Source organism: Diceros bicornis, chromosome 2 (assembly GCF_020826845.1).
Source record: "Diceros bicornis minor isolate mBicDic1 chromosome 2, mDicBic1.mat.cur, whole genome shotgun sequence".
Taxonomy (NCBI): Eukaryota; Metazoa; Chordata; class Mammalia; order Perissodactyla; family Rhinocerotidae; genus Diceros; species Diceros bicornis.
The window spans coordinates 4,303,659-4,329,750 of NC_080741.1; the positions used below are offsets into that span (position 1 = coordinate 4,303,659).

General features: G+C 44.0%; 1 protein-coding gene across 1 annotated transcript in view; it reads left to right on the plus strand.

The window, feature by feature from the left end:
• The window catches only part of MINDY4B (MINDY family member 4B), a 33,771-nt gene extending 18,891 nt beyond the window's left edge, over positions 1 to 14,880 (plus strand). The window contains exons 10-12 of the mRNA XM_058548880.1: positions 863 to 1,024; positions 11,526 to 11,706; positions 14,738 to 14,880. Of these exons, the coding sequence (XP_058404863.1) occupies positions 863 to 1,024; positions 11,526 to 11,706; positions 14,738 to 14,880 (486 nt within the window). The remainder of the gene's footprint in view (positions 1 to 862; positions 1,025 to 11,525; positions 11,707 to 14,737) is intronic.
• Positions 14,881 to 26,092: the final 11,212 nt, after the last annotated feature.

The window sequence follows — 26,092 nt, forward strand, 5'->3', positions numbered from 1 at the left end:
ATTGCAGAATCTGAAGTAGGTTTTTTTTTTTTTCAATTAAGCATATTCTCTCCTTAAGTGAAGAGTGATTAAGTTATCTTTGAAATACTAAGAAGATGCTACCCTGAGTTTGTCATCAGATTCCACTGTCCAATTTCCAGTACAGTGCTTTCTAGTTTATCTCTGAGGACCCTACATCCCTGAGATTCTAGAAACATTAGAAAATATCTTTGTGTGTGTGTGTGTGTGTGTGTGTGTGTGTGTGTATGTGTGTGTGAGGAAGATGGGCCCTGAGCCAACATCTGCCAATCCTCCTCTTTTTGCTGAGGAAGACTGGCCCTGGGCCAACATCCGCGCCCATCTTCCTCTACTTTACATGGGATGCCGCCACAGCATGGCTTGCCAAGCCGTGCATGGGTGCGTGCCCGGGATCCGAACCAGCGAACCCCTGGCCACCGCAGCGGAGCACGCACACCCAACTGCTTGCACCACTGCGCCAGCCCCAACATTAGAAAATACCTTGAGAAGACCCATCAGGAATCCCTAATAACTGAAAGAAAAGTACTATGAAAATAGCTTCATGCTTCTTAAATCACACCCATAGAAACCCAAGTTTAAAAGAAATGTAAAGGGAGGGAGGCCCTAAGATCGGAGGGGGGCATACGGGGAGTTTTGGGGTTCAGCTAAAGAAAAAAGTCAATCAACTATTGTTTAACCCTACCAAATTTTTATGACATAACGTTTTTCTAGAATTATATATTATGTGATTTCATTCTTTTCAGTAAAAATGGTGATTTTTAAATAGTTATTAAAAGAAAAAAGAAATTAAGTCCTTGTGTTATTGCCACCTAAAATGTAAATATTTGCAAAATATGTCATCTAGGCAGTTTTGAACATGATTTTAACCGGAAGAGCCAGTCCAAACGTCTTTAATGGCTGTCAGGAAGGAAAGTCTCAGGATACACTGCACGGCGTCCTGACCCGCGGTGACGTCGGCTATCTGCAGTGGGGTCGGGACACCTCGGAGGATGACAGGCTTTCACAGGTGAGCGCGCTCCGATTCTCAACCACACAGCTCGAGGGTCAATATCTGACACCTTTTTAAGCCCCTATATTAAGGTGATTCACAGCTGAGCTCACTTCTTCCTTCACTATGTGCTGGCACACCTCCCACCCACCACACACACACGCACACACACATGCACGTAGACTTTCTGGGTCTAAATGGAAATATCCAAGTCTATTTGTTTCATATTTTATTTTATGTGTTTTTATGTATATAGAGTATAGATAATATGAGTAATAGGCAAATAATTTTTTAAAGAAACAATATGAAATATACAGATAGAGGGAAAGTCCCCTCACAACTCCACCCAGCTACAGGCCCCTTTCTCAGAAGTCAATGCTGTCAGCAGCTGATGGGTATCTTCCCAACTCTTTATTTATGCAAATTCATGCATATATTCTATCTATTGCTCAAATCTTGAAAAAAAAAAACTAATGAAAAAAAAGAGGCTCCACTTAACGAAACTCCTCCCAGAAGCCTTCCCAGCTCAGGGGGTTTACAACCTCTGACAACCAGGAAGTAGAAGGTGCTGTGAAAAGCACAACCAAGGAATTAAGTAAGATGTGATTCTGCAAAAACAAACTGGAGAGAGAGTGAGAAAGCCAGTATACCCCCTCAAACCACAAATCAAAGATGCTTCCGTGATACTTTCACAAAAATTTTCATCCTAAAATGCAGGGAAGGCAAGGCAGATTCTGTGAAAGCAACTCTTCTCTGGAGTGGCCTTGAAACTAGCTGGGATGTGATCCAATATGATGGTGACAGAATCCCCCAGGCCTCACCGTCCCCAGCCTCTCCCAACCACCAGCCCCCAGTGAGGCCCCCGCTGCTCAGCACTGTCCTGCCCTTCACTCTCCCGGCTCGTGTGTACAGGGCGTCACACTTTACACGGTCCTTTCACATCCAGGGCTTCGTCCGTTTATCCTGCTACTATCGGCTCCAGCGACAATGTGTTATTCATGAAATCCGCACTCATAACACACCAATCATGTGTCTGACGGCATCAGAAAAGAAGTGTGTGACGATAGCAGAATTAGTATATGTTGTGCACAAGTGTGTTTTAAATGTTTGCTTATAATTCCTCGGGTTTGAAATATAGGTCCACCATAGAAAAATGAGAAGAGACAGATAGGCTAAAAGAAATGAACCCAATCCCATCACCCAGGGGTCAATCCTTTCAGAAGTACTGCCTTATCTTTTTCTTTCTCATGTAAGTATGTTCTATTCCACTCTTTTGAAACTTGCTTTTCTCATTTAACATATCTTTATATGTCAATAAATATATGTCCTTCATCATATTTAATGGATGCAGAGATCCACTGTCTGAATGTGAAAGACTATGCTTTGAATATTCCCGGGACAGAGAATGGATTTGTTATTACTATAAAGTTCCTAATTGCTTGTCCCAGATAATTTAGGAATCTCTTATAATTTGATATATGTAATAACAAGGAGAACTGAGCCAGAAATAGCAGACTTACAGATTCCATTTTGCATATTTTCCTTTCCTTCAGCCATGCACGGTCACTTGATGGCCACAGTCTAGCACTGGTGTCTTTCAGAGCCCAGTAACACTCAAGACTCACTGTGCAGAAAAATGGCTGGACACCCTGGGGGCAAGTTGCAGGGCGTGGGGGCACAAAAACCACAACAATAATTTTAGTGCTTTGTCTATTATTACAAAGCTCTGCTGCAATATTATTGACTATATCCTCATTATAAACTACAAAGATTTAAAACAGTGTTTCTCACATTTTAGTCATTTGCAGTGGTAATCCACAAGCTTTGTCACATCTCCACACCACCTCTGCTATTATTTGCTTAATATTTTTCTTTAAGTCAACTTACTTTTTTGTGTGTGTGTGAGGAAAATTAGCCCTGAGCTAACATCTGTCGCCAATCCTCCTCTTTTTGCTGAGGAAGATTGGCCCTGGGCTAACATCTGTGCCCATCTCCCTCCACTTTATATGGGATGCCGCCACAGCATGGCTTGACAAGCAGTGTGATGGTGCATACCCAGGATCCGAACCCCAGGCCGCCGCAGCGGAGCGTGAGCACTTAACTGCTACGCCACTGGGCCAGCCCCAAAGTCAACTCACTTCTAAAATTTGAATCTAACCTTTTCTGCAGCAGTAACACAAGCCCCAGACTTGGCGTGCTATTTTTTTCTAATACATAAATAAATAAACATGTTTTGTTTTAAAGTTCACCCCTTGTGCCCCTGACTTTCATGCCACATGCCACCGACGAGTGCTGGCACCACACTTTGGAAACCCAGTATGAGAGTGAGGTCGTTCCTGTGGCGTGTGGGAAACACCGTGGCCTGGACCCCAGGAGAATCTGCTGGTGGCCTTGCCCTGCCACTCCCAGGGGTGACTTGGGCCAGTCACTCACCCTCTCTGAGCCTCTTTCTTCGTCTCCACACTAGTGTCTGCAACACCTGCCCTGTAGCCACAGGGCTTGTGTAAAGAGCAAACACAATCACGAATGCCAAAACCAGCTGGGAAGCCAAAATGACCCGCACACAGATGAGAATTCACGGTAGATGAAGAACAACAGCCCAGGGCTTCATGCTGCCCGGTGCACTCAGCATCTACCAACTGTGAGGCTCCGTGTCTGGATACTACACGAGTCATGCGTGGGCCATACACATACCTGCACTGATTGTTACAGGAACGGTACAGCAAGAAGCACTGGAGGAGAGCCTCCCGACACCGGTTGCACGTTGAAATCACCTGGAGGGTTTTGTTTTTTTAGCTGATTTTATTTTTGAGAGCAGTTTTAGGTTCACAACAAAATTGAGGGGAAGATACAGAGATTTTCCATATACCCCTGCCCCCACACACACACAGCCTCCTCCATTATCCACATCCTCTGCAGAGTGGTACATTTGTTACAACTGAGAAACCTACACAGACACATCATAATCACCCAAGACCCAGAGTTGACATTAGGGTCCACTCTTGGTGGTGTACATTCTTTGGGTTTGGACAAATGATGGACATGTATCCATCATTATAGCATCATACAGAATAGTTTCACTGCCCTAAAAATCCTCTGTGCTCCACCTGTTAACCCCGTCTCCCCCCAACCCCTGGCAACCACTGATCTTTTTACTGTCTCCATAGTTTTGCCTTTTCCAGAATGTTGTACAGTTGGAATCATGTAGTATATAGGCTTTTCAGATTGGCTTCTTTCACTCAGTAATATGCATTTAAGGTTCCTCCATGTCTTTTCATGACTTGATAGCTCATTTCTTTATAGCACTGAATAATATTCCATTGAATAAATAATATTCCACTGATGTACCATGCTTTATTTATCCATTCATCTACAAAAGACATCTTGGTTGCTTCCAAGTTTTGGCAATTATTAGTACAGCTGCTATAAACATCTGTGTGCAGGGTTCTGTGTGGACATAAGTTTTCAACTCCTTTGGGTAAATACCAAGGAGCATGATTGCTGGATAGTATGGTAAGAGTATGTTTAGTTTTGCAAGAAACTGCCAAACTGTCTTCCAAAATGGCTGTACCATTTTACATTCCCATCAGCAATGAGAGTTCCTGTGTTCCACGTCATCACCAGCATTTGGTGTTGTCAGTGTTCTGGATTCTGGCCATTCTCGTAGGTGTGGAGTGGTATCTCATTGTTGTTTTAATTTGCATTTCCCTGATAATATATGATGGGGAGCATCTTTGTGTACGCTTATTTGCCATCTGTATATCTTCTTTGGTGAGATGTCTGTTATTAAAGTCTTTGGCCCGCTTGGAGAGCTTTTAAAACTATCAATGCCCAGGTCATCCCCCAGAACAGTGTCAGCTTCACGTATGTAGGACCTGTGTTGTCACACAGGGCCCCACACTTAGAAAGCCCTGCATTTGGTTTGATGCTCTGCAGTCACCATCTTAAAATTCTTAATAATTTTTGAATAAGGGCCTCTGCCTTTTCAATTTGCACTGAGCCCTACAAATTGTATAGCTGGTCCTACCCAATGACTCTGTTTTATTTGGTCTGGGGAGCACCTGGGCATAGAATTTTTTGAAGCCCACAGGTGATTCTAATGTGCAGCCAGGGTTGGAAACCTCTGTTCCAGAGCAGGGCTGCTCGACCTCAGCACTGCTGACGTAGTGGAGCGGACAACTCCTTGTGCCGGGGGCTGTCCTGTGCATTGTGGGATGGTTAGCAGCATCCCTGGCCTCTACTCACTAGGTGCCTGTAGCACTGCCCCCCAGTGTGACAACCAAACATGTCTCCAGACATTGCCTAATGTCCCCTGGGGGACAGAATTGCTCCTGATTGAACCACTGCTCTGAAGGAAGGGAAAAAATCTCATTAGGCTTACCTGATTAAACTCTTTGTGTAGAATTGGAAAACTAGCTATTTCAACTGAAATTACAAGAGAGAGTATCTTCTTTCGCTCTATCAGAAAGGTTGACAGCTTTCTGTTCCTTTTTAACATTTGCAAGGCTTTGGGGACAAGTTTCAGACCTTACCTTAAATTAAAATTAAACAGGTGTTTGCTAAATAGCCACTAAGTTGCTCTGAGAAAAGGGACTTTATCAAAGGATATGCCACCAAAAAAGAGAGAGAGAGAGCCTCAAAGAGCCAAGAACTCACAGGCAGCCAGCGCGATTTTCTCTGGATCACATCTATTTCTACACAAGTCGGCTCAGACCAACAGAGCCGCTAAATCACTCTCTAAAGAAAATTACCTACAATATCCTCCAGCAATAATGCGAATGTTTGCTGGGACCGTAAAGTCAGTCAAGAGGCCAAGTCCTAAGATAAAAAATAAGAGCTTTCCTGCTGGGAAGAGGGCAAAATGCACCAGACAACAGGACTGCCATGCAAATACTCGCTCACAAATCGGAAGGAGGGCAAAGGATGGAGACTGCTTGGGTTAGCTCTAACATCTACAGAGGCATCAAGTCAACAATGCTCCATCTTTGGAAAAGTGACTAATGTGGCTTCTTATCCTTCCTTCTTGGACTCTGTTCTCTCCCCAGGGAGATTCGTATGAATCCTGCCCTCAGTGAAAATTGCCTGAAATTGTACACTAATGGCTCAAAACCCTGAAGATGTTTACTATGTCGTCTCCATCATGCACTTGGAGTTTGGTTTCAGAATAAATGTGTTAAAGAGCAAATACAGGGCCGGCCCCGTGGCTTAGCAGTTAAGTGCGCGCGCTCCGCTGCTGGCGGCCAGGGTTCAGATCCCGGGCGCGCACTGACGCACCGCTTCTCTGGCCATGCTGAGGCCGCGTCCCACATACAGCAACTAGAAGGATGTGCAGCTATGACATACAACTATCTGCTGGGGCTTTAGGGGAAAAAATAAAAATTAAAAAATTAAAAAAATAAAAAAAAAAGAGAGCAAATACAGGCTGGCAGATAGCTTTCTTACTTGAACTGCTGAGATACAGGAATATGTTAGACATATACAGGTATACATGTAAAGTTTATCTGAAGGCGCTTTTTTATTGTTTCTATCAGCTCATTATTCTGGGATAAAAGCAACCCATAACTCATATATATTACTGAAATAATTATATACTTTTTTCTCCATCCCTGAAGATGGTAATTAAAGAAAGTATAGACGAAGCTTATTTATTCATTGTAGTGCTAACAGCCACACGTATAGAGCACCTACTGTGTGCCAGGCTCTCTCTGAGCCACTTGCAATGATGTCTTATTTCATTTAATCCTCACTTCCACTCCAAGGTATAATCGGTGTTTGTTTAAGTCCTGTGTCTGTTGTTTGGTCCTTCATTTCAGAGATGAGAAAATCCAGATGGAGAGAGGTGTAGGAACCTGCCCACGGCCACCAGCTAGGTCAGCGTCAGACCCAGAGTTATGACCCCAGATATGTCTACGTTCAAAGTCTTGTGCCCCCTCTGCCGCGGCCTGTCATTATCATCTCTGCTTGTTTGCTGATAAAGTGGTAAATACCAAATGCCAGGTCTCAGAAATACTCTATTGTAAGTGCTTTTATAGTTGATCATATCTCTATACGTACGTATAGATGAAGATTGGTATTATATAATCTATAATATCTATTACAGGGACACTGCTGTTGGACTATAACACTTAGGTGGTGGCAAAATCACAGCTAGGTTTTAGAATGCGTGACAGTCGTGCTCAACAAGCTAGAACTTTCCCCACTGACATCCGGGTGATAGCAGTTATGAGCTGAGGTGACTGTGAACCGCAGGTTTTTGGGGCACACTCTCTGAAGTGTCCACCCCCTTCACCTGCTGGTTTGGCAGACCGCCTCTGTCAGGCGTATGCTGGGAGGATGGGCTCACAGTACTTAGAGACGTGCTAACCAGAACATCCGTCTGACCGTGGTGTATCTGAAAGTCTACTGTCTTGCAATATTCTATTCTAGAACTGAAACACCCTGCAGAGCAGGTTTGCTCAAGAGAGAACCACATATGATTCTAGAAGAGTGCGCTAAGTCTCACTGGGTTGAAGGCCCCACAGTCACTCCCCTTCCTTTCTGCTCTGAAGCGTGGAGACTCCATAAAGGACCCATGTATATGGGTATATTATAAGCACTTTAAGGGTATTTAGTGCCTCCTGCCCAGAGTGCATGCTATAAATCGGGAGAATATATATATGCACTGACAATAAAAACCTAATATAGGAAAGGTTTCTGAGTTCACAAGAAAACCAACATGCTGCCTGACAGTTAGATTCTGCTGTCGAGGTGAAACCCAGCCGGTAACGCTGCATCTGTCTTCCCGAAGTAATCTCTTCTTACTCTGCGATAAAACTGCAGAGATTGCAAAAACACGTCTTTCAGTCCCAATGTCACAGCCCAGTGGGTGAGATTTAAAAAAATAAAAGATGGCGCTCTCATTAGATGACATGGCAAGCCCCCCAGAGCCTGCCAGACTGACGGTTCCTGCGGAACTCGGCCGGCTCTCCACAAGCTGGGGCTCTGTTGTGAAGCCTCCCATCTCTTTTCTATTTGAAGGTACAGGTTTGAGTGTGAGGTTCCAATACCTAAGTGAGAACATAAAGCAGTTTGAGTCTAACACCATCTGGAAAGCCTTGGGAGGTTCACATTATCTTTGCACCTGCCACCGAGAAGGAAAATCAACTCTGCTTTTTAGAAAGGACTGAAGCCATTTAGGTCTTGCTGGAATTACTCCTCTGGCAGCCCTAGCAGAGCACACCACTCTGTGCGGGTGGTGTGCTCTGTATGGCACCCAGCCGTACCCCCTCCCCCTTTACATTTCCCTTTGAAGACTCTGATGGGAAGAAATCCAACCAGGAAAGTCCCACGTGAAGCTCCACCCGCTTCCCTCCACCACGAGTCGCTGAGATAGCGCCCCACAGACACGACAACATACCTGCAAACTCAATGAGAGAAGTTACAGCACCTCTGGGTTCCAGGTGGCAGAGACAAGAGTCAGACCATTAACAGCTATGCACTCAAATTGTCCCCAGGAATCAGCGAAGAAAGCACACCATTTCCAATACCTTTCTCCCGTTCAGATTACCAGACTGGGGCCTTGGGATTTGCGATATCAAGCTCATTACGCAGAGGCACATTCTAAGTGCCATTGTTCTAAATGGTGTAAAAAAGAATTACATGAACTCAATCCTTGCCCTCTAGTGTTTAGAGTCTGTCTATCCTTCTTCCTGTCCTTACAATTTTACATTGGCTTAAATGACACATGTCATGAAAGGCTTGATGGCTGCATGTAAAGCTGAAACCACTGGGCTCATTACACAAGAGGTGAACTTAAGGAGAAATGTATGTTATTTATAGCACCACTGTATCACAATTTAATTTCCTTTTTACCATGGCAACACGAGGCAACATGCACAAATTCTGCATTGGTGGAATCTCACCAATAACACATATTTAGAATCCTGCTTTGGGGGGTTAGCTGATAAACTGTCTATTCAAAAGCAAATTCTTAACTGAAAATTTCAGGCACACAGATTCTGTGGCGTGCCATGAAAAGGCAGGGGCGTAACCTTTGGCTGGATTCGATTGGGGAGAGGCTTTGCCTGGTTTCTGCGGGACTCACTTTAAACCAGGTGTGTTCTCACCTCTCAGAGTAACGCCCCAAATGCTGTGACAGTCGCACATGGTGTTTTCCTTTTTGCCAGAATCTCTCAAGGCGGGTGGGGCTCTGCCTGCTTGGGGCAGGGTCTCTGCATGGTCCCTTTGGGGTTGGAGATTGTGGCATTTATGGCTACTTCACTTTCCTCCTGCTCTAACAAAATCTTGAGTAGCTGACTTCAGGAAAGAAAACTGCTGCATTGTTACATAAAATAACAAAGGTGTGGTGCCAGCACCTTGCAGAGTATGTTCATCTGAGTGCCAGTCGCATTCCGCCTACATTACAAGGACTCTGTGCAACAGTATCATAAATGTCTATATTCTATTACATCCACTCAGACCTAACTTACAGGAACTTTCGTTGGTTTAAAATCAGCCAGGATATCCACCTGAAGTACAAATGGAGTGGCATTTTATCACAAACAGCCCTCAATTTCCTAGTTTATCCAAATTTTCCACCTTAACAATTCCGTGTCCTGCCAATTATATTTTGATGCACATAACCTCAGACCAGAAGGTGCCATTGCAAGAAGAAAGAAAGCGTTTATTTTATAACAAAAGAACGGCTACAATGTTATTTGGAACTTGGAGGTGGGTTCTGAAGGGTAGAAAACAGGGCTACTTCAGTGGCACGTCCTCTGTGTTTCATTTCCGATGTAGCCAGTGGGCAGGTGCCCCGTGTCTGATATGTGAGATGTTCGTGTCATACTCAGCGCAGAGGAGCTGATTCTCGTGTGAGCAGATGAGCAAATCCTGCCCCATTACAAGCATGTCCAGATTGGGAAGCGAGGTTTACACCCTTTATTAATGATCAGCTAAAACTGAGGTCATTTTTTTTTTTGTGTGAGGAAGATCAGCCCCGAGATAACATCCATGCCAATCCTCCTCTTTTTACTGAGGAAGACTGGCCCTGAGCTAACATCCGTGCCCATCTTCCTCCACTTTATGTGGGACGCCGCCACAACATGGCCTGACAAGCGGTGCATCGGTGCTTGCCCGGGATCCGAACCCTGGCTGCCAGCAGAGGAGCGCGCGCACTTAACTGCTACACCACAGAGCCGGCCCCTGAGGTCATTTTTTTAAAACACAGTAATGTAATTTTTCTGTGGTAGCTAAAAGTGAAAAGCTTAGACAAAAGTATCTCTGATTCACTCACTCACCCACAACTGAAGAATTTAAACTACAGAAAAATGGAGAGATTTGAATAGAACTATTGAGAAATCAAAATGTCAAGTTATTAGCCTTTAGTACTTGGGTTTACGAAACACATAATAATTTTTCAAAGCTGGATTTTCCATAAAACAGATTTTGTTCCTGAACACATAGTACAACTCTGAAGACTGTGAAGGAAAAAAACAGAACTGGATCCTTCAGTTATGGGAAGACACGCGGAGGCTGGGGGTCCAGTGGCTGTCCCCGGCACGTGGGAATAGTGGGTTTTTCCATGTAGCTCATATTTATCTCTTTAGGTAGAAAAAAATTGTTTTTAACGTTCATGAGTTTTGATGGCAATCCTTTTAAAAAATATACACTTCCCTGACTCCTTAAACAAAGTGGTGGGTATCACTAATAGAAATGTGCTGTAATACAGGAACACCCTCAGGGGCGACTGAATTGTGCAGGACCTGCACACAGGACCTGCAGGGCCTCCCAGACGGGTGCGTCTGTGAATCTAATTCACTAGCTACAAGAATTCAAGGCCGAATTGACAGTTGCCTGGAAAAAACACATAACAAGCTGGTTAAAACTGTAAACCTAACGTTGTATGTAATATTAAACTGATACACTCAGCTTTAGGTACATTTTCACAATTGATCTACATGTTAACATGTAGATATGCGTATATATGTGTGTGTGTGTCTGTTACCCTCATTTCCCAGAAGCTCTTTTTTTCTATATTCGAAATATTCTTTCTGTATTCTAAATATTCTTTTTTTCCTATATTCTAAATGGTTAGAGTTGCCAGAAGTCTGACCACCTGCTGAAGGAAATATTGTCCTATCTTGGGAACAGGAGTAAATACACGAGTCAATGAGAAAAACAGAGGGAAGTTCTTATTCCGCCCCTACACTGTATTTCACTTTCTCTCTTTATTCTTGACCTCATTTCAAAACCAAATGAAGGTAATTCCACTTCCTCCATGAAACCACGCCTCCAATTTTTTTAAATAAAATCCATTAAGAGAAAAACTGCAGTATCGCCCCCACACCACACCATTCACAAGCATAAGTTCATTCACGACGAAGCCTTCATTTCAAATCTTCCTCCACGCACGGTGCCCTGAGCAGCTACAAGCCAATGAGATGCCTCAGAGCTGCTTTCTGACCACGAAGATGTGATGGCATCTGTTGCAATGTGGCAAAATCTATATATTCATGTGCATCCCTCTGTCCCCTTCCAGGTGGGCAGCATGCTGAAGACTCCCAAATTACCTATTTGGCTGTGCAACATCAATGGAAATTGCAGCATCCTTATTAGCACAAACAGGCAGCTCTTATCAGACTGGAAAATGGAGCGTTTCTTTGATCTGCACTTCTACAGTGGCCAGCCCTGGCAGAAGAAGCCTGCACGTCTGACCATAGGTGAGCACGTCAGACTCCCATGCTGTGTGCCTTAATGTGCTCAGAGAGACAGGGCTGCTGGTGTTTAACAGCCGTGTGGACGTTCATGCTGGCTCTGCAGGAAAATGCTTAGGCTTGGTTTCTGAAAGGAAACCCAGGCATGAATCCTATGGGTGTAACCCGGGCACTGTAATGGAGGAATTCTGAACCTGCGTTAAACAGGAGCAGGGGGGTTAGAAGTGGTGCAGAGGAACAAACAGCTGTTAGGTGAGAGAAAAAACAAACGCTGAAGATCAGATTGCCAAAAACCTCCCCCAGGGTCTTTTATCTTGGAGCTTGAGGTATTTAATGCCTGAGGAAAGAACTGGAAAAACAAAAGGATGGAGGAATCCAATTGGCCAATTCTGTCCCACAAACCAAACATCAAATGATCGATCATCCAGTGACATAAGCAACCAAACTGATAGTGCATTTCTGTTCAGATTTGTTCAGACAGCATTTTTGAGGTGCTACCCTGTGCCAGACACCGTGCAGACGCTAGGAAGGCACCAGTAATGAAGGCACAGCCCCCGCAAACCTCAGGTGGTCCCTGTCCATGAGAGAAGCAGACAACCACACGGGTCACTTCATTTCCAGTACAACCATGTTTTTTTTGTGTGAGGAAGATCAGCCCTGAGCTAACATTCATGCTAACCCTCCTCTTTTTGCTGAGGAAGACCAGCTCTGAGCTAATCCTCCCCTTTTTTTTCCCCACAAAGCCCCAGTAGATAGTTGTATGTCATAGTTGCACATCCTTCTAGTTGCTGTATGTGGGATGCGGCCTCAGCATGGCCGGAGAAGCTGTGCATCGGTGTGCGCCCGGGATCCGAACCCGGGCCGCCAGTGGAGGAGTGCGCGCACTTAACTGCTAAGCCACGGGGACAGCCCACAACCATGTTTTTTTAGACTCGTGAGGAAAAAAGATTAACCTTAAGATATCTTTAAACACTAGCCCTTTGAACAAAGAAATAAACGTGATGAGACTGGGAGTCTGTCTCTGGCTCCATTGATGGAGCATTGTTGATTTGATGTCTGATTCTTTGCATTTAGCATCACAGCCTTAAGCAACTTTTCATTATTATGACTAAATTTGGAAAAGTATCTTAGCTACTGTTTTATCTGTGCAGCTCTGGATTCTTTTTCTTTAATTATGAGAAATATATATTAACCCATTTAATTTAGTGGGACACCAACAATATGTTCCTCAAAATATATTATCACTTGTACTCTCCTCTTTGAGGAAAGCATCATTCTTTTATTAGCTCACATGCATCATGAGCATTCTGTTCCGGGCACTGAGTTGAAAGCTCTACCTACATTATCACATTAGATTCTCCCCACAATCATATGATGTAGATACTATGATATCCATTTTTATAGAGACCAAATCCAGGTGCCAATCTGTAGTTACTAGTTGAATAAATGAGGCTGAGAGATGGTAAGTACTTTCTCAAATGTCACCTGGCTTGTATGAGACAAACGTGGACCTTGAACCCAGCTCTTGACTACCTCACTAGAGTGCCTTGCCTTCCCCCTGTCAACGCAAATAATCCATAATCAATCTACAAATCAAAATTGGGGTGAGTTTATGAGCCAACTTTTGAGGACCATATAGCCCAGGGCCTTCCTTCCCCAAGGAAGGAAGGACACCAAAGAAGTGGGGTGTACAGAGCGGTTGTATATTGTCAAAGAGCATGTGTCACAGATGACTGCAATGTCACAATGACAATAGTCACAAGAGCACCCTGTCAGATTGCCCTGTCAGCATAGCTATTGATGGACACAGTGGGTAGTAGGTCTGCTGTCTCGATGGGCGTGGCAGGTAGCAGGTCTGTTGCTTCAAGTTGGGTGGTCACAGGAGGAGTGCAGCAACCAAATCCTAGCCTAGGGAGAAATGGTTATCCTTAAGGAAATGCCAATGTGGGGGAAGTTGCATCCTTATCTCAAGGGCATTTGTTCTTCTCTTTGGGACATGTTAATTGCTTAAAGCAGATCTACAATGAATGTTCAAAGGCCACAGCCCCTTTTTGGAAAAACAAGGTCAGGCCGAATTAGTTTTACACCAAATGGCTTCCTCACATGCTCCAATATATCCTATTGCTTGTCATTTATTTATGACACCCAAAAATGCAAATATACTCTCAGAAGCCTTGAGAAGTGGTGAGGTCTCCCTTTTTCTGTTTTTCCTGACAACATCTGGTGACCTACACCCGGCTCTATGTGTCACACTCTGTGTCACATTGTCATGCTGGAATGAGCATTACGTGACTTATCAATATTCTGTTCCAATATTCATATGGTAACAACCCAGGTTTCCACAGACTTGTTTTGTATGTGGCATTTCCATCTATGGGACTCCCCCTCTGCTTAACCAGTTGTAGGAACACAGTTTGCTGAGCCCACCTCCTGCCCACTCACGGTTTTTTTTTTGTGTGTGTGTGTGAGGAGATCAGCCCTGTGCTAACATCTACCAATCCTCCTCTTTTTTGCCGAGGAAGATTGGCCCTGGGCTAACATCCGTGCCCATCTTCCTCCAGTTTATATGGGACGCCACCAGAGCATGGCTTGCCAAGCAGTGCATCGGTGCACGCCCGGGATCCAAACCAGCAAACCTCGGGCCGCCGCAGTGGAGCGCAAGCACTTAACCACTTGCGCCACTGGGCTGGCCCCTACTCATGGTTTTTTTTTTGTGTGTGTGTGTGAGGAATACTAGCCCTGAGCTAACATCTGCCAATCCTCCTCTTTTTGCTGAGGAAGACTGGCCCTGGGCTAACATCCGTGCCCATCTTCCTCTACTTTATATGGGACTCTGCCACAGCATGGCTTGACAAGTGGTGCATTTGTTGGTGCCTGGGATCCGAACCTGTGAATTCTGGGCCGCAGAAGCAGAACATGTGAACTTCACCGCTGCACCACGAGGCCGGCCCCCACTCATGCTTTTTCCCTCGCTTCCTGGCTTGCTCCTGAATGGTGTACCAAGGCTGGGTCTAAATGCCCGCTGTTCCTCCCTCAGATACTCACTCCCATCACTGGGAAAGGGTCCGATGTGAAGATGAACACAGAACAGGAAGAAGGTTTTCTCCAGTGGAGATGGCCATCAGAACCAAGTGGAGAGAGGCCACCGTCAACTGGAACGGAACTGTCCCCTTTTTCTGAAGAGAAAGCCAGGATGTGCACAGAATTCGGGGGGTAGAACTGCTGGGGCACAAAGCCTGATTCAGGGGAGACCGTTTCACTTCTACATTCCCCATTCACGAGCCCCACTGAAAAACCCCATTAGCAGTTTTTTTCATTTTTTGTGTCTGTTAAGCCCTCTGCAGCTGCTATCAGTGCTGTAGGAGAAACACAAGCCCTTCCAATAGGGTCTGCACGGTGGCTCCTCTGTACTCACAGAGACTGGTTCCTTCATTTTATTCAAAAGGGAAAACGAAGTCTCTTTCCGGCATGTTATTTCCACATTAGTCTTTTCTTGGTAAGATTCTCCCCGAGGATTATGAAAGCAGGCAGTGGACTTTCCTTCGGGGATGAGGTCATAGGTAGCGCATCAGACCTTCAGTTATGGTGAGAACGGGGTCCTCTCCAAGACTCCTGCTGTGGAGAGCATTCCTTCCCAAGATCACATGTCACGTGCCCTGTAAGCAAGTTCTTGGCATTAAAATAGGCAATGGGCTTCTTTGAGCTTGAGGGGGGCTGTTCCTGGTGGCTGGCAGCTTCAGTAGTGGACTCATGGGTCCAAGTCGTCCAGGCGAGCACGTAGAAGGAAACATTCCTTCCTCAGTGCCAGGTTTGTTTCTTTTCTTTATAAGTTGAATATAAATACACAGATGGACAAATAGATAAGCTGAGAAAGAGGTCTCATTCCTAGACAAAATAAAATTATATATAAAAATAAAATCTCTTCTTATGTCATTGTTCGAAGGGAAAAACGACTCTTTTCAGAATATGATCTTTCCCTGTCCTGTTGAAGGCCTACATTTTTTCTGCAGAAATACAGAGTAGGCACATATTCTATAGAAGTACATGGGAACCATTTGGACCTTTTTCTTATCGACCCCACTGCTCTGCCAACTCATTGACTTAGGGCTTTGCATTCACAAGCCAAAGGTTGGTTTGCAAAGAACAACTTTTCTGCACCCATTGTCCAAATTAATTTGTTAAATGCATTTTCATTTGGCTCAAAGAATAATGTTTAAACTTAAGGAGCATGTAGAAAATGAAACTTCAAGGTGAATAATAAATTATGTCAAAAGAGAAAGCCAATTTGGCTTTCATTGCTGACTGCAGTATCTTTATCATTGGCTGTTTTCATTCAGGATTTTAAATGCGTCGGACAAAAGAGTGGATCCCCGCAGACTCGCGTCTCAGCTGGCCTTAGCCTTAGCCAGACTGTGCTTTTCTGAGGTGAGGTGCAGGTCTGCTTTTGTCTTCTGTACACTGAGTTATTCTAACTAAATATCCCTTCTGGAGTGGACTGTTGGAAAGCTTAGAGACAAAGGAGAAACCACAGCAGGTGCATCAGGGAGAACGCTCTCACCCACAAGTGAGAGCTCTCACCACACGTGTCTCACACAGTGTGGACGGGCCCTTCTAACAAGAGCGGTCCAGCTGCGGGTGCACGACGCTCTCAGATCAAGTGTGGTTCATCCTCTAGGACCAAGCACAGGACACCTGATATCAGATAAAATCAGGGCTCTGTGTGTAGAAGGAAGAAGGGCAGGATGACCGAGGTGTAGACGGCCAGCAGCACTGGACTCTGAGTGTAGAAGGAGGAAGGGCAGGATGACTGCTGTGTAGGCTGCCAGCAGCACTGGGTTCTATGTGTAGAAGGAAGAAGGGCAGGATGACTGTGGTGTAGACGGCCAGCAGCACTGGGTTCTGTGTGTAAAAGGAAGAAGGGCAGGATGACTGCGGCGTAGACAGCCCACAGCACTGGGTTCTGTGTGTACAAGGAAGAAGGGCAGGATGACTGCGGTGTAGACAGCCAGCAGCACTAGGCTCTGTGTGTAGAAGAAAGAAGGGTAGGATGACCGCGGTGTAGACGGCCAGCGGTGCTGGGCTCTGTGTGTAGAAGAAAGGGCAGGATGACCACAGCGTAGACAGCCAGCACCACTGGGCTCTGTGTGCAGGAGGAAGAAGGGCAGGATGAATGCTGTGTAGACGGCCAGCAGCACTGGGCTCTGTGTGTAGAAAGAAGAAGGGCAAGATGACCTCAGTGTAGACGGCCAGCAGCACTGGACTCTGAGTGTAGAAGGAGGAAGGGCAGGATGACTGCTGTGTAGGCAGCCAGCAGCACTGGGCTCTGTATTTAGAAGGAAGAAGGGCAGGATGACTGCTGTGTAGACGGCCAGCAGCACTGCCTGGGAGTGTATCAGTCCTTACAAAAGGCGTTTTTTAATTGGCCTCATGTCTGAATCTATTTTCTGTCCCTACTCTATTTTTCCTTTGAATATTTAATTTATTTATAATTTCTTATTTCGCCGTATTTTATATGTTGCTGTAATCTGTTTTAAATTATTCCTAGAACAAATCTATAAATGAGTAAAATAATAGAGGAAAGATTAAGTACCTCTGTTGGATATACAAAAGTATAATAATTTTTATATATAAAGGTATTAATCACTTTGTGTGTCAATGTTCAGTGAAAATGAGTTTTTACTTTGTCTTACAAACAGGGCATCCAGTAATACTTGAATTTTTTTTTAAGGTAGAATCAAATTATTTAAAAGTAGCTAGAAATTTCCCAGGACCATCACTTCACCTTTGAACTTTGTATTTTTAGAAAAACGACTTTAATTGTCCTTTCAGCTTCTCAGACATAAAGCAGGAGAAAGCTATTTGCTTGAAGGTGGAGTTCATAATTTTTCTGCATAGTGGGACCAGGCCCTTGAAGTGATGGCAAATCATTTATTTTTCGCAAATATCGACTTGGACTGGTGTGTCCCTCAAAATTATTGTTTGCTCTTAGAGAAGATGTGTGCATTGTTTTTTCAAGCATCTGCTCGCCACCGTCACAAGACCAGGTGTGGCCAGGGTCTGAGATTCCCTCCCCCGCAGGCCAGCTGGGTCTGGCACCACGCTGTCCGGGTCACAGGTACCCTCAGTCACACGGGACCTGACTTTATTTACAGGCGAGTGAGGTAAACTGTTGACTGTGTATCCGCCTGGTGTGGGCCTCAGAGACACAGCTGTTCACCCTTCATTCAGGCAGGCCTGTGCACCTCTCCCATGTGCTGTGTGCCGGGCTCCGCGCTGGGGCCGGGGAGGCGCAGAGAGGGAGGTAGCCACGCGCTCTTCTCTCAGGGACCCGCTCTCCCCAGGAGACACGGGAGTCAAAAACCACTCTAATGAGTGTGAACGTGAAAACCGAGACAAGCGAGGAGAGGGAAGGGGTTTCTGTGTCGTATCTCGTACTGAAGGCCTGGAAGATCGGGAGAAGGCGCCTCTGAGGGGCAGATGGTCCAGCGGCGGCAGGAGGGCTGAGTGGAGATAACTGGGGGAGCACGAGGGACAGCAGGGGTGGACCCTGTGGAGACTGTGCGTGAGGACACGGGAAGCTGGAAGGCCGCAGTGCAGAGAGCAGGCGGAGAGGCTGGGAAACAGCTGGAGGGCAGGTAAGACCCCCCACAGGGCACCATAGCCGAGGAGGCCTGGGCAACCTGGAAAGCTTTTAAGTGGCCTGGTGAGGCTGGCATTTTGAGAAAAGGCCTCAGTGTGGAGAGTGGATTAGAGAGAGACCAGGCGGACACAGAGACTAGTTAGAAGCTATAGCAGTGGTCTGGGCAAAGATGACCAGAGCAGAGTGGTGGCAATAGAGGTAGACCAAGGCGGGCCACTCGGGAGACGCCACTCGGCAGGTAAAATAGACAAGGGCAAGAGACTGATTGCAGACGAGGGGCATGAGGAGAGGAGGAGTGACTTCCAAGAGTCTGGTTTGAAGCCTGTGTTGAAGGTTGTGCCGTCACTGAATTTGGAAACACTGGAAGAACAGCAGATTTGGAGGGAGGAAATCACAGGTTCAGTCTCAGACATGAAACATTCAGGTGGAGAGGTACAATGGCAGATTAGAAATAATGATCGGGAACTCAGAGGAGAGGTTTGGACCAGACAGATGGGAGGCATGGATGGTAAGTAACATGATGGTCTGGAATAAAATTGCCTAGGGAGAGTATGAGGCAAGAAGCGAGTTGGGCCTAAAACTGAGCCCTAAGGAATCCCAGTGTCAGAAGTCAAGTAAGCGACGATGAGCCCAGAAAGGAGCAGACAGAGACAGAGGAGGTGGCGGTCAGGTGATATCTAACTAAGAGGTATTTTCAGTCAACAACTCTTATGCTAAAATCAACCAGAGATCAAGTTTGAATAAATCCAGCCAGTTATTTTCAGGATAGCCAGTTTAGCTTTAATTCTGGTGAATGTATTCATATCCCCTCTCCTTCCAAGCAGGACTTGGTGTGGCTGGTAAATGGTAAACCTTCTGGAGAACTTTGTGTCTTTTTTTTTCCGTTATTAAACTCGATTAAAAAGACTTCTCAATACTATCCACACGGTGGTGCTCTGAGAGTGACTTTTTCAATCTCCTTATCAAACATAATCATCAAAGTAAATGTGGGCAATTTAGTCACACACAAAAAACAGTAAATAATCATAAAACTGATGTAGTGGATGTTGAATCTTTGTGATACCTTTGGTGTCACTGCACGGCAGGTAGCTTTGCTGTAACCTAGGAGTCTTCCTCTCTTCCACTCCCATGGGACAGTGAGAACTGTGAATGTCAGCTCCAAAGTCGCCCCCTCTGCACGGCCACCTTCCTGGTGCGGGTACCACCACCCCTCAGCTGGACTATCCAGATAGCCATCCTGGTGCTCCCCCCTTGTCCTCTTCCCCTGCGTTTTCAACACAGCTATAGTTATCTTCATAACATTCAAATCTGATACTATAGTATAGAGTCATTTTTAGGTACCTAGGACAAAATGCTGAAACCGTAACATGATCTACAAGATCCTGTAGGATTCAGCTCCTGCCTCATCGCAGGCCACTGTCCTCATCACTGTGCTCCATCCAAGCCAAGACCACGCTCACTTCAGGGCCTTTGCATATGCTGTGACCTCTGCCCACAATGATCTCCGCCCCTACCTCACCCTTCCCATCTCTGCTTCTTCAGAGGGAACTTCTCTGACACCATCATCCGCATCTAACAGGTCTCCCTGGGTCATCTCTGTTAGCACCTTGTTCTCCTTTATATCACTCACCATGTTTTACAATCGCATCCTTATTTGTATGCTTATGTGTTAAATGCCTAACTACCCACTAGACCAATTCTCAAACTTTTTGGTCTCAGGACTCCTTTATGCTCTTAAAAATTATCAGTGACCCCAAAGAGCTTTTGTTTATCTGAGTTATATCTATTAATATTTATCCTATTAGAAATTAAAACTGAAAACTTATTTAAATATTTATCTATTAATTCAATTAAAATAACAATAATAAAACCTATTATATATTAACTGAAGATATTCCTTTATGAAAAACAACTATATTTTCCAAAGAAAAAAAATTAGTGAAAAGAGTGATATTATTTCACATTTCTATAAGTCTGTTTAATGGCCAGCTTAATATGAGACAGCTATATTCTCATATCGACCTCTGCATTCAATCTGTTATGATATGATTTTTTTAGGTTGAAATATATAAAGAAAATCAGCCTCATAGATATTTAGCTGGAAAAGGAAAGAGGAATTTAATAGCCTTGAGGCTGTTCTTCTTTGATACTACACCAAAACTCTACAAGTAGTATTTTCTCAAAGGTTAATTGCAATATGGAAACTGAAACCATATCAATGAACTTTTCAAACTGTTACATTAAAATGCATTGGTGTATCTTGCACTTTGAATGGATCTTTCCCATGCATTGATCACTTGGAAAATATTGGTTCATTGAATTATGAAGGCCATTAAATGTGGTCATATTATATAATATAATAATAAAAAATCACATTAGTTACTAATGAACTGTTGCTATGTGGGAGATCAAAATTGACCACGCCAAAATATGTCTCTTTATCTTGATTATTTTCTCTGACAGATATTTGACCTCCCCAAAACTGCCTAAAGAATTTAACATAGAAGGCCTGTTTCAGGAAGGAGCCACTATCATATGATGGCTGTCATATAATGTAAAATAGATGCTACAATAGGAAAGGCACTAACAAGCCCATCTTATCAAAAATTCTGTCTCTCCCAGGTGACCTTCTCTAGGTGGCCCTGTAAAGGGTTTTCAGACAAACATTTACATTTATAAGGGAAATCTCCATTTGTAAAGGTATCTCCCTCTCTGTACTGGGAAGAGGGAGGATGACCTTATTTCTAGAAACTTATCAGTGTGGAAGGTGAAGCCTTAAATTTGTATAATAATCTTACTCTTGTTTACTGTGCTTTTCTGGTAATCTCCCATAACTGACTACCCTTACCCCAACATCCTCCTTTGTCTTTAGCTGAAGATAGTATTTAAGATGAGAACCTCCACCATTTTGTTGAGAAACTCAGTTTCCCTGGTTTCTCCCATGTATACATGTTATTAAACTTTGTTTGACTTTCTCCTGCTAACCTGTCTTTTAATTATTTGGCCAGCCATAAGAACCTTAAGGGAAAGGGAGGAGGAGGATTCTCCCTCTTCCCCAACAGCTACATGCAACAACATGGCTGGTGGTCAGAAACATAATGCTGAAGGAAAGAAGGCAGACAGGAGATAGTATGTGCCATATGGTGTTATTTAGATATAGTTCAGAAACAGACAAAACTAATCTGTGGTGATAAAGGTCAGGAGAGTAGTTACTTTTGAAAGGGGGAGTGACTAGAAAGTGTACAAGGGGTTTATAGGATGCTAGTGACATTTTACTTCTAAGTCTGGGTGCTGGCTACGCAGTTGTGTTCACGTGCAAAAATTCATCAAAATTATATATTTAAATTTACACTCTTTCCTATATGTGTATTATAGTTAATAAAAATATTTTTCTGAAATAGGGCATTTGAGGATAGACATATAGATCAATGGAATGGAATTATGAGTCCAGAAATAAACCCTAAAACTTGTGGTCATTTGATTTTTGACAGAGGCCAAGATAATTCAGTGGGGGAAAGAATAGTCTTTTCAACAAATGGTGGTAGGACAACTAGATATCCATATGAAAAAGAATGAAATTGGACCCCTACCTCACACCACACACAAAATTTAACTCAAAATGGATCATAGATTTCAATGTAAAAGCTGAAATTATAAATTCTTAGAAGAAAACATAGGAGTAAATCTTTGTGATTTGGGTTTAGGCAATGATATCTTAGATACAATACCAAAAGCACAAGAAATAAAAAAGAAGATTGATAAGTTGAACTACATCAAAATTAAAAACTTTTGTACTTCAAAGAACATCATCAAGAAAAGACGACCCATAGACTGGGAGAAAATATTTGCCAATCACGTATCTGATAAGAGACTTGTATCTACAATATATAAAGAAATCATATAACTCAATAATAAAAAGACAGCTCAATTTTTAAATGGGCAAATGATTTGAATAGACATTTCTCCAAAGAAGATCTACAAATGGCTGAATAAACCCACAAAAAGATCTTCAACGTCATTAGCCATCAGTGAAATGCAAATCAGCACCACAGGGGATACCGCTTCATACCCACTAGGATGGCTCTAATCAGAAAGACAAGTGTGGTGAGGATGCTGAGAAATTGGAACCCTCACACATTGCTAGTGGAAATGTAAAATAATGCAGACACTTTGGAAAACAGTTTGGCACTTCCTCAAAATGTTAAATATAAAGTTACCATTTTAGCCAGCAATTCCACTCCTAGGTGTACACCCTAGAGAAACAAAAACATACGTCCACACAAAAACTTGCACACAAATGTTTATATCAGCATTATTTATAATAGCCAAAAAGCAGAAACAACCCAAAGGTCCATCAACTGATAAATGGATAAACAAAATGTGGTATATCCATACAGTGGAATATTATTCAGCAATAAAAAGGAATGGCATACATAAATGACTACAACATGGTTGACTACAACATAGATGAACTTCAAAAATTTTGCTAAGTGAAAGAAACCACAAAAGACCACGTATTGTATGATCCCATTTACATAAAATGACCAGAATAGGCAAATCTATAGAGGCAGAAAGTAGATTAGTGATTGTCCCAGGCTGGGGGAAGGAGGGGGTATGCGGTGGGGGATGAGGTGAGTGTGGAAGGGGAGAATGGGAAGTGGCTGGTAAAGGGCACATCGTTTCTTTATGGGATGATGAAAATGTTCTAAAATTAGATTATGATAATGGTTGCACAACTCTATAAATATACTAAAAAAACATTTAAATAGGTGAACTTTATAGCATGTAAATTATATCTCGATAAAGTCGTTTTTTAAAAATAACTATTTGTAAGGGGCCATAGTAAAATAATAAGGATCTGATTTGCAGAGACAAAGAGCCTCTTCCTCTAATCAGCGTCTTTTGAGAGGCATAACTGTGTGGGGGGGCGGGGAAAATTTCATCACCATCCCCCTCCCAAATGTAACCAACACAGCTCCCTAAAAAGAAACTGGTATTTGGCTTTTTCACACCCTTAAATCAGACCCTCCCCTCTTTGATCAAGTCCCTTCACCTCTAATTAGCTTTTCTTTTGCGTGAGATGCTAACCCCACCCCCCCGGGAGGGATGCAGCGGGCCCTTCCCCTCCCAGAGGACACCCAAGTTCACGGCTCTCTCTCGCCTTCCTCCCCTAGTGCTTGACCAGCTGACCCCATCGGCATGAGACGTGCTGCAGGGAGCACACAGGTCACCCCTCAGCAGCAGCCCAGGAAGCCACATTGTGCAAGAACTAATCAGACTTGACGGGGCAGAAAGGCAGGGGAGCCCTGACGGGCAAAACGAAAGTGGCAGGTGAGCAGCCTGCTTGACTGCTGCTTAGAAGCAAGACAGGTTCCCTAACGAAGCAATTTAAAGCACAGGGGAGGAAGGAGGTGTGCAAACGAGCTGGTTCAGTGACCTCAACTGTCACAGTAGAAAATGAAACAGCCCTTTCCTATTGGATGGCTCACAGGACGGTCTCAGATCACAGACTAGGTATGTGCGAGATGCACGTTATGAGTCATTTCCGAGTTGCGAACTCAGTTCAGAACAACATCAGATACACTCAGGAGCGTGACTTTGTAGGGTAATAAAAAGACAGAAAGTTGTTACGAGCATGTGGCTGTAATCTCTGCTTAAAGTTGTTTGTAGCACCCCAGCTATTGGCATGTAAAATGAAAAGCCAATTTGGAATCCCTTGCATAGAATGAGATTGCCCATCTCAAAAAAGGAAGGTAACACCATGGAAAATACCTTGCTCCTGGCAACAATCTGGGTCCCTTTGCCCTGCACACTCAGGTTGAGGCTGCTGCGTGAGAGAAAAGATGAAATAGTTATCCAAGAATTTAATAGATCCCAGCACGTAAGGCATGACAGCTCTCCTGTTCTGCCCTCAGCGTGGTACCCCTTTCCAGGAGCAACCCGAGGAATTTGCGTGAACGACTGCCATTCCAACCCACAGCCACACCTGGGCTGCTTTTTCCAGCTGCTTCTCCGGGAAATCCTCAGAGAGCTGTTTGATAGTTTTGTTTACATGGAGTCTGCTACTAAGCAAATAACTCTTAAAACCATCCAGTCTCTTCCATTTTTCTCTGCTCCTCCTTTTCACAGACTGCTTATGAGCCATCTGTTGGTCTGAGAAATAAATTTAATCGGTCCTTTGGTGTTGATAGCAAGGTGTCTTTCGGTGATCTAATCAAACGGTTACTTTTTTGGTGAAAAGAATAGGGAATGAAGCAGGGGTGATGCTGATGGGTGTGTATGTGTGAGAGAGACAGACAGACAGAGACAGAGACAGACAGAAAGGATGAACCTCCCGAGTACCTCAAGACAGCCTGCAACCTGCGCAGAGCAGTGGACGGAGAGGAAAGAGAAGGGTGCAGCCTGGTAACGGAGCGCAGGTTTCATAGAAAGCCAGAACAGGTACCTGTTCCCTCGGAAAGCCGAATTCTTGTCAGTCTGGCTTGTCATTTTGTATCAGAAGAAAATAGTATTTCCTCCCTGAGCTTCAGTTTTCTCATTTTTAAATAACTACAGCCCAAGATCTGTTTCCAAAGCTATTAGGACGACAGCAATTACGTTAAGTACATCAGGCTCCGTCAGACAACAGTGAAACAACTGTTAAGGAAAGAAAAAAATGATTCCAACTTCAGTTGAAGTTTAATATAGTTAAGAATTTGGCATATGTTTGTAAAGACAAGGTGTTCACAGTTTAAACACCTGGTATTAGGGAGCACAGATGATGTTTCCAAACACTGACCCAGACTGCTAACTGCTCTTCCTCCTCTCCACGCCCGCCCTCTTGCTGTAAAGACTTTTCAATCACTAAATTTTAAAAGTGATTATTTCATTCATGCAAACGCCTTGACATAAATTGGATGTTTTTAGAGCATCAATAAACACTTGAAGTGTGACCAAAAAAGGCAGCCTATGAGATGATAGTAGCATTGTGGTATCAGGCAAATAATGATCAAAACTTAAGTTTGTTATTAAGTTACAACAAGGGGCACCTCGTGTGTGCAATTCAGAACTGTAGGAAATGGCTTTTTCCTTAAAGGCCACAGAATGGAATTTAAAGCCAGATGGCAGAGAGGTTTAGACTTGTAAAAAGTCCACCGTCCACACTGATGGAGGTGGTCTTTCCCCAACGCTTCTGCACCTGAATATCCTGTCATCTGCCACCCCACCTGCACAGGAGCCCCACACACCTGGGCACCTCTCATCCCTTCCTTTCAGCAACCAGGACAGGGGAGCACCCACTGTGAACTTCCTGTTAGGTCGTATCCCAAGAGCCCTCTGCTGCGACAGAGGAGGTCCACACTTAACCAGAAGGCTCGGACGACCGCCAGCTACCTTACATGCTTCTTCAATCTCTGATGTAAATCCCCACTTGAAAATAGCTTCAGTATCTAATATTGTATTGGAAATGCTGTTTACACAGAAAGAGAGAGAAAGAATCACAAGGAAAGCACATGGCACATTTCCAGACTGACTCGCCTCTGTCACTATATGTTTTAGCTCATAATCAAAACAATATTAAATAGATAGCATTTAAATGGTGTGTTAGGTTTGCAACATGTTTTCCCACGTATCAGCTATTGTAAGCTTCACAGAGATCTTGAAGTTAGATTTAATAATGTTTTCCAGGTGAGGAAATAGATTCAGAGAGGGCAAGCAAGCTGCCTGAATCTTCCATCTAGTAAATTGCAAGGCCAAGACGGAAACCACCACCGC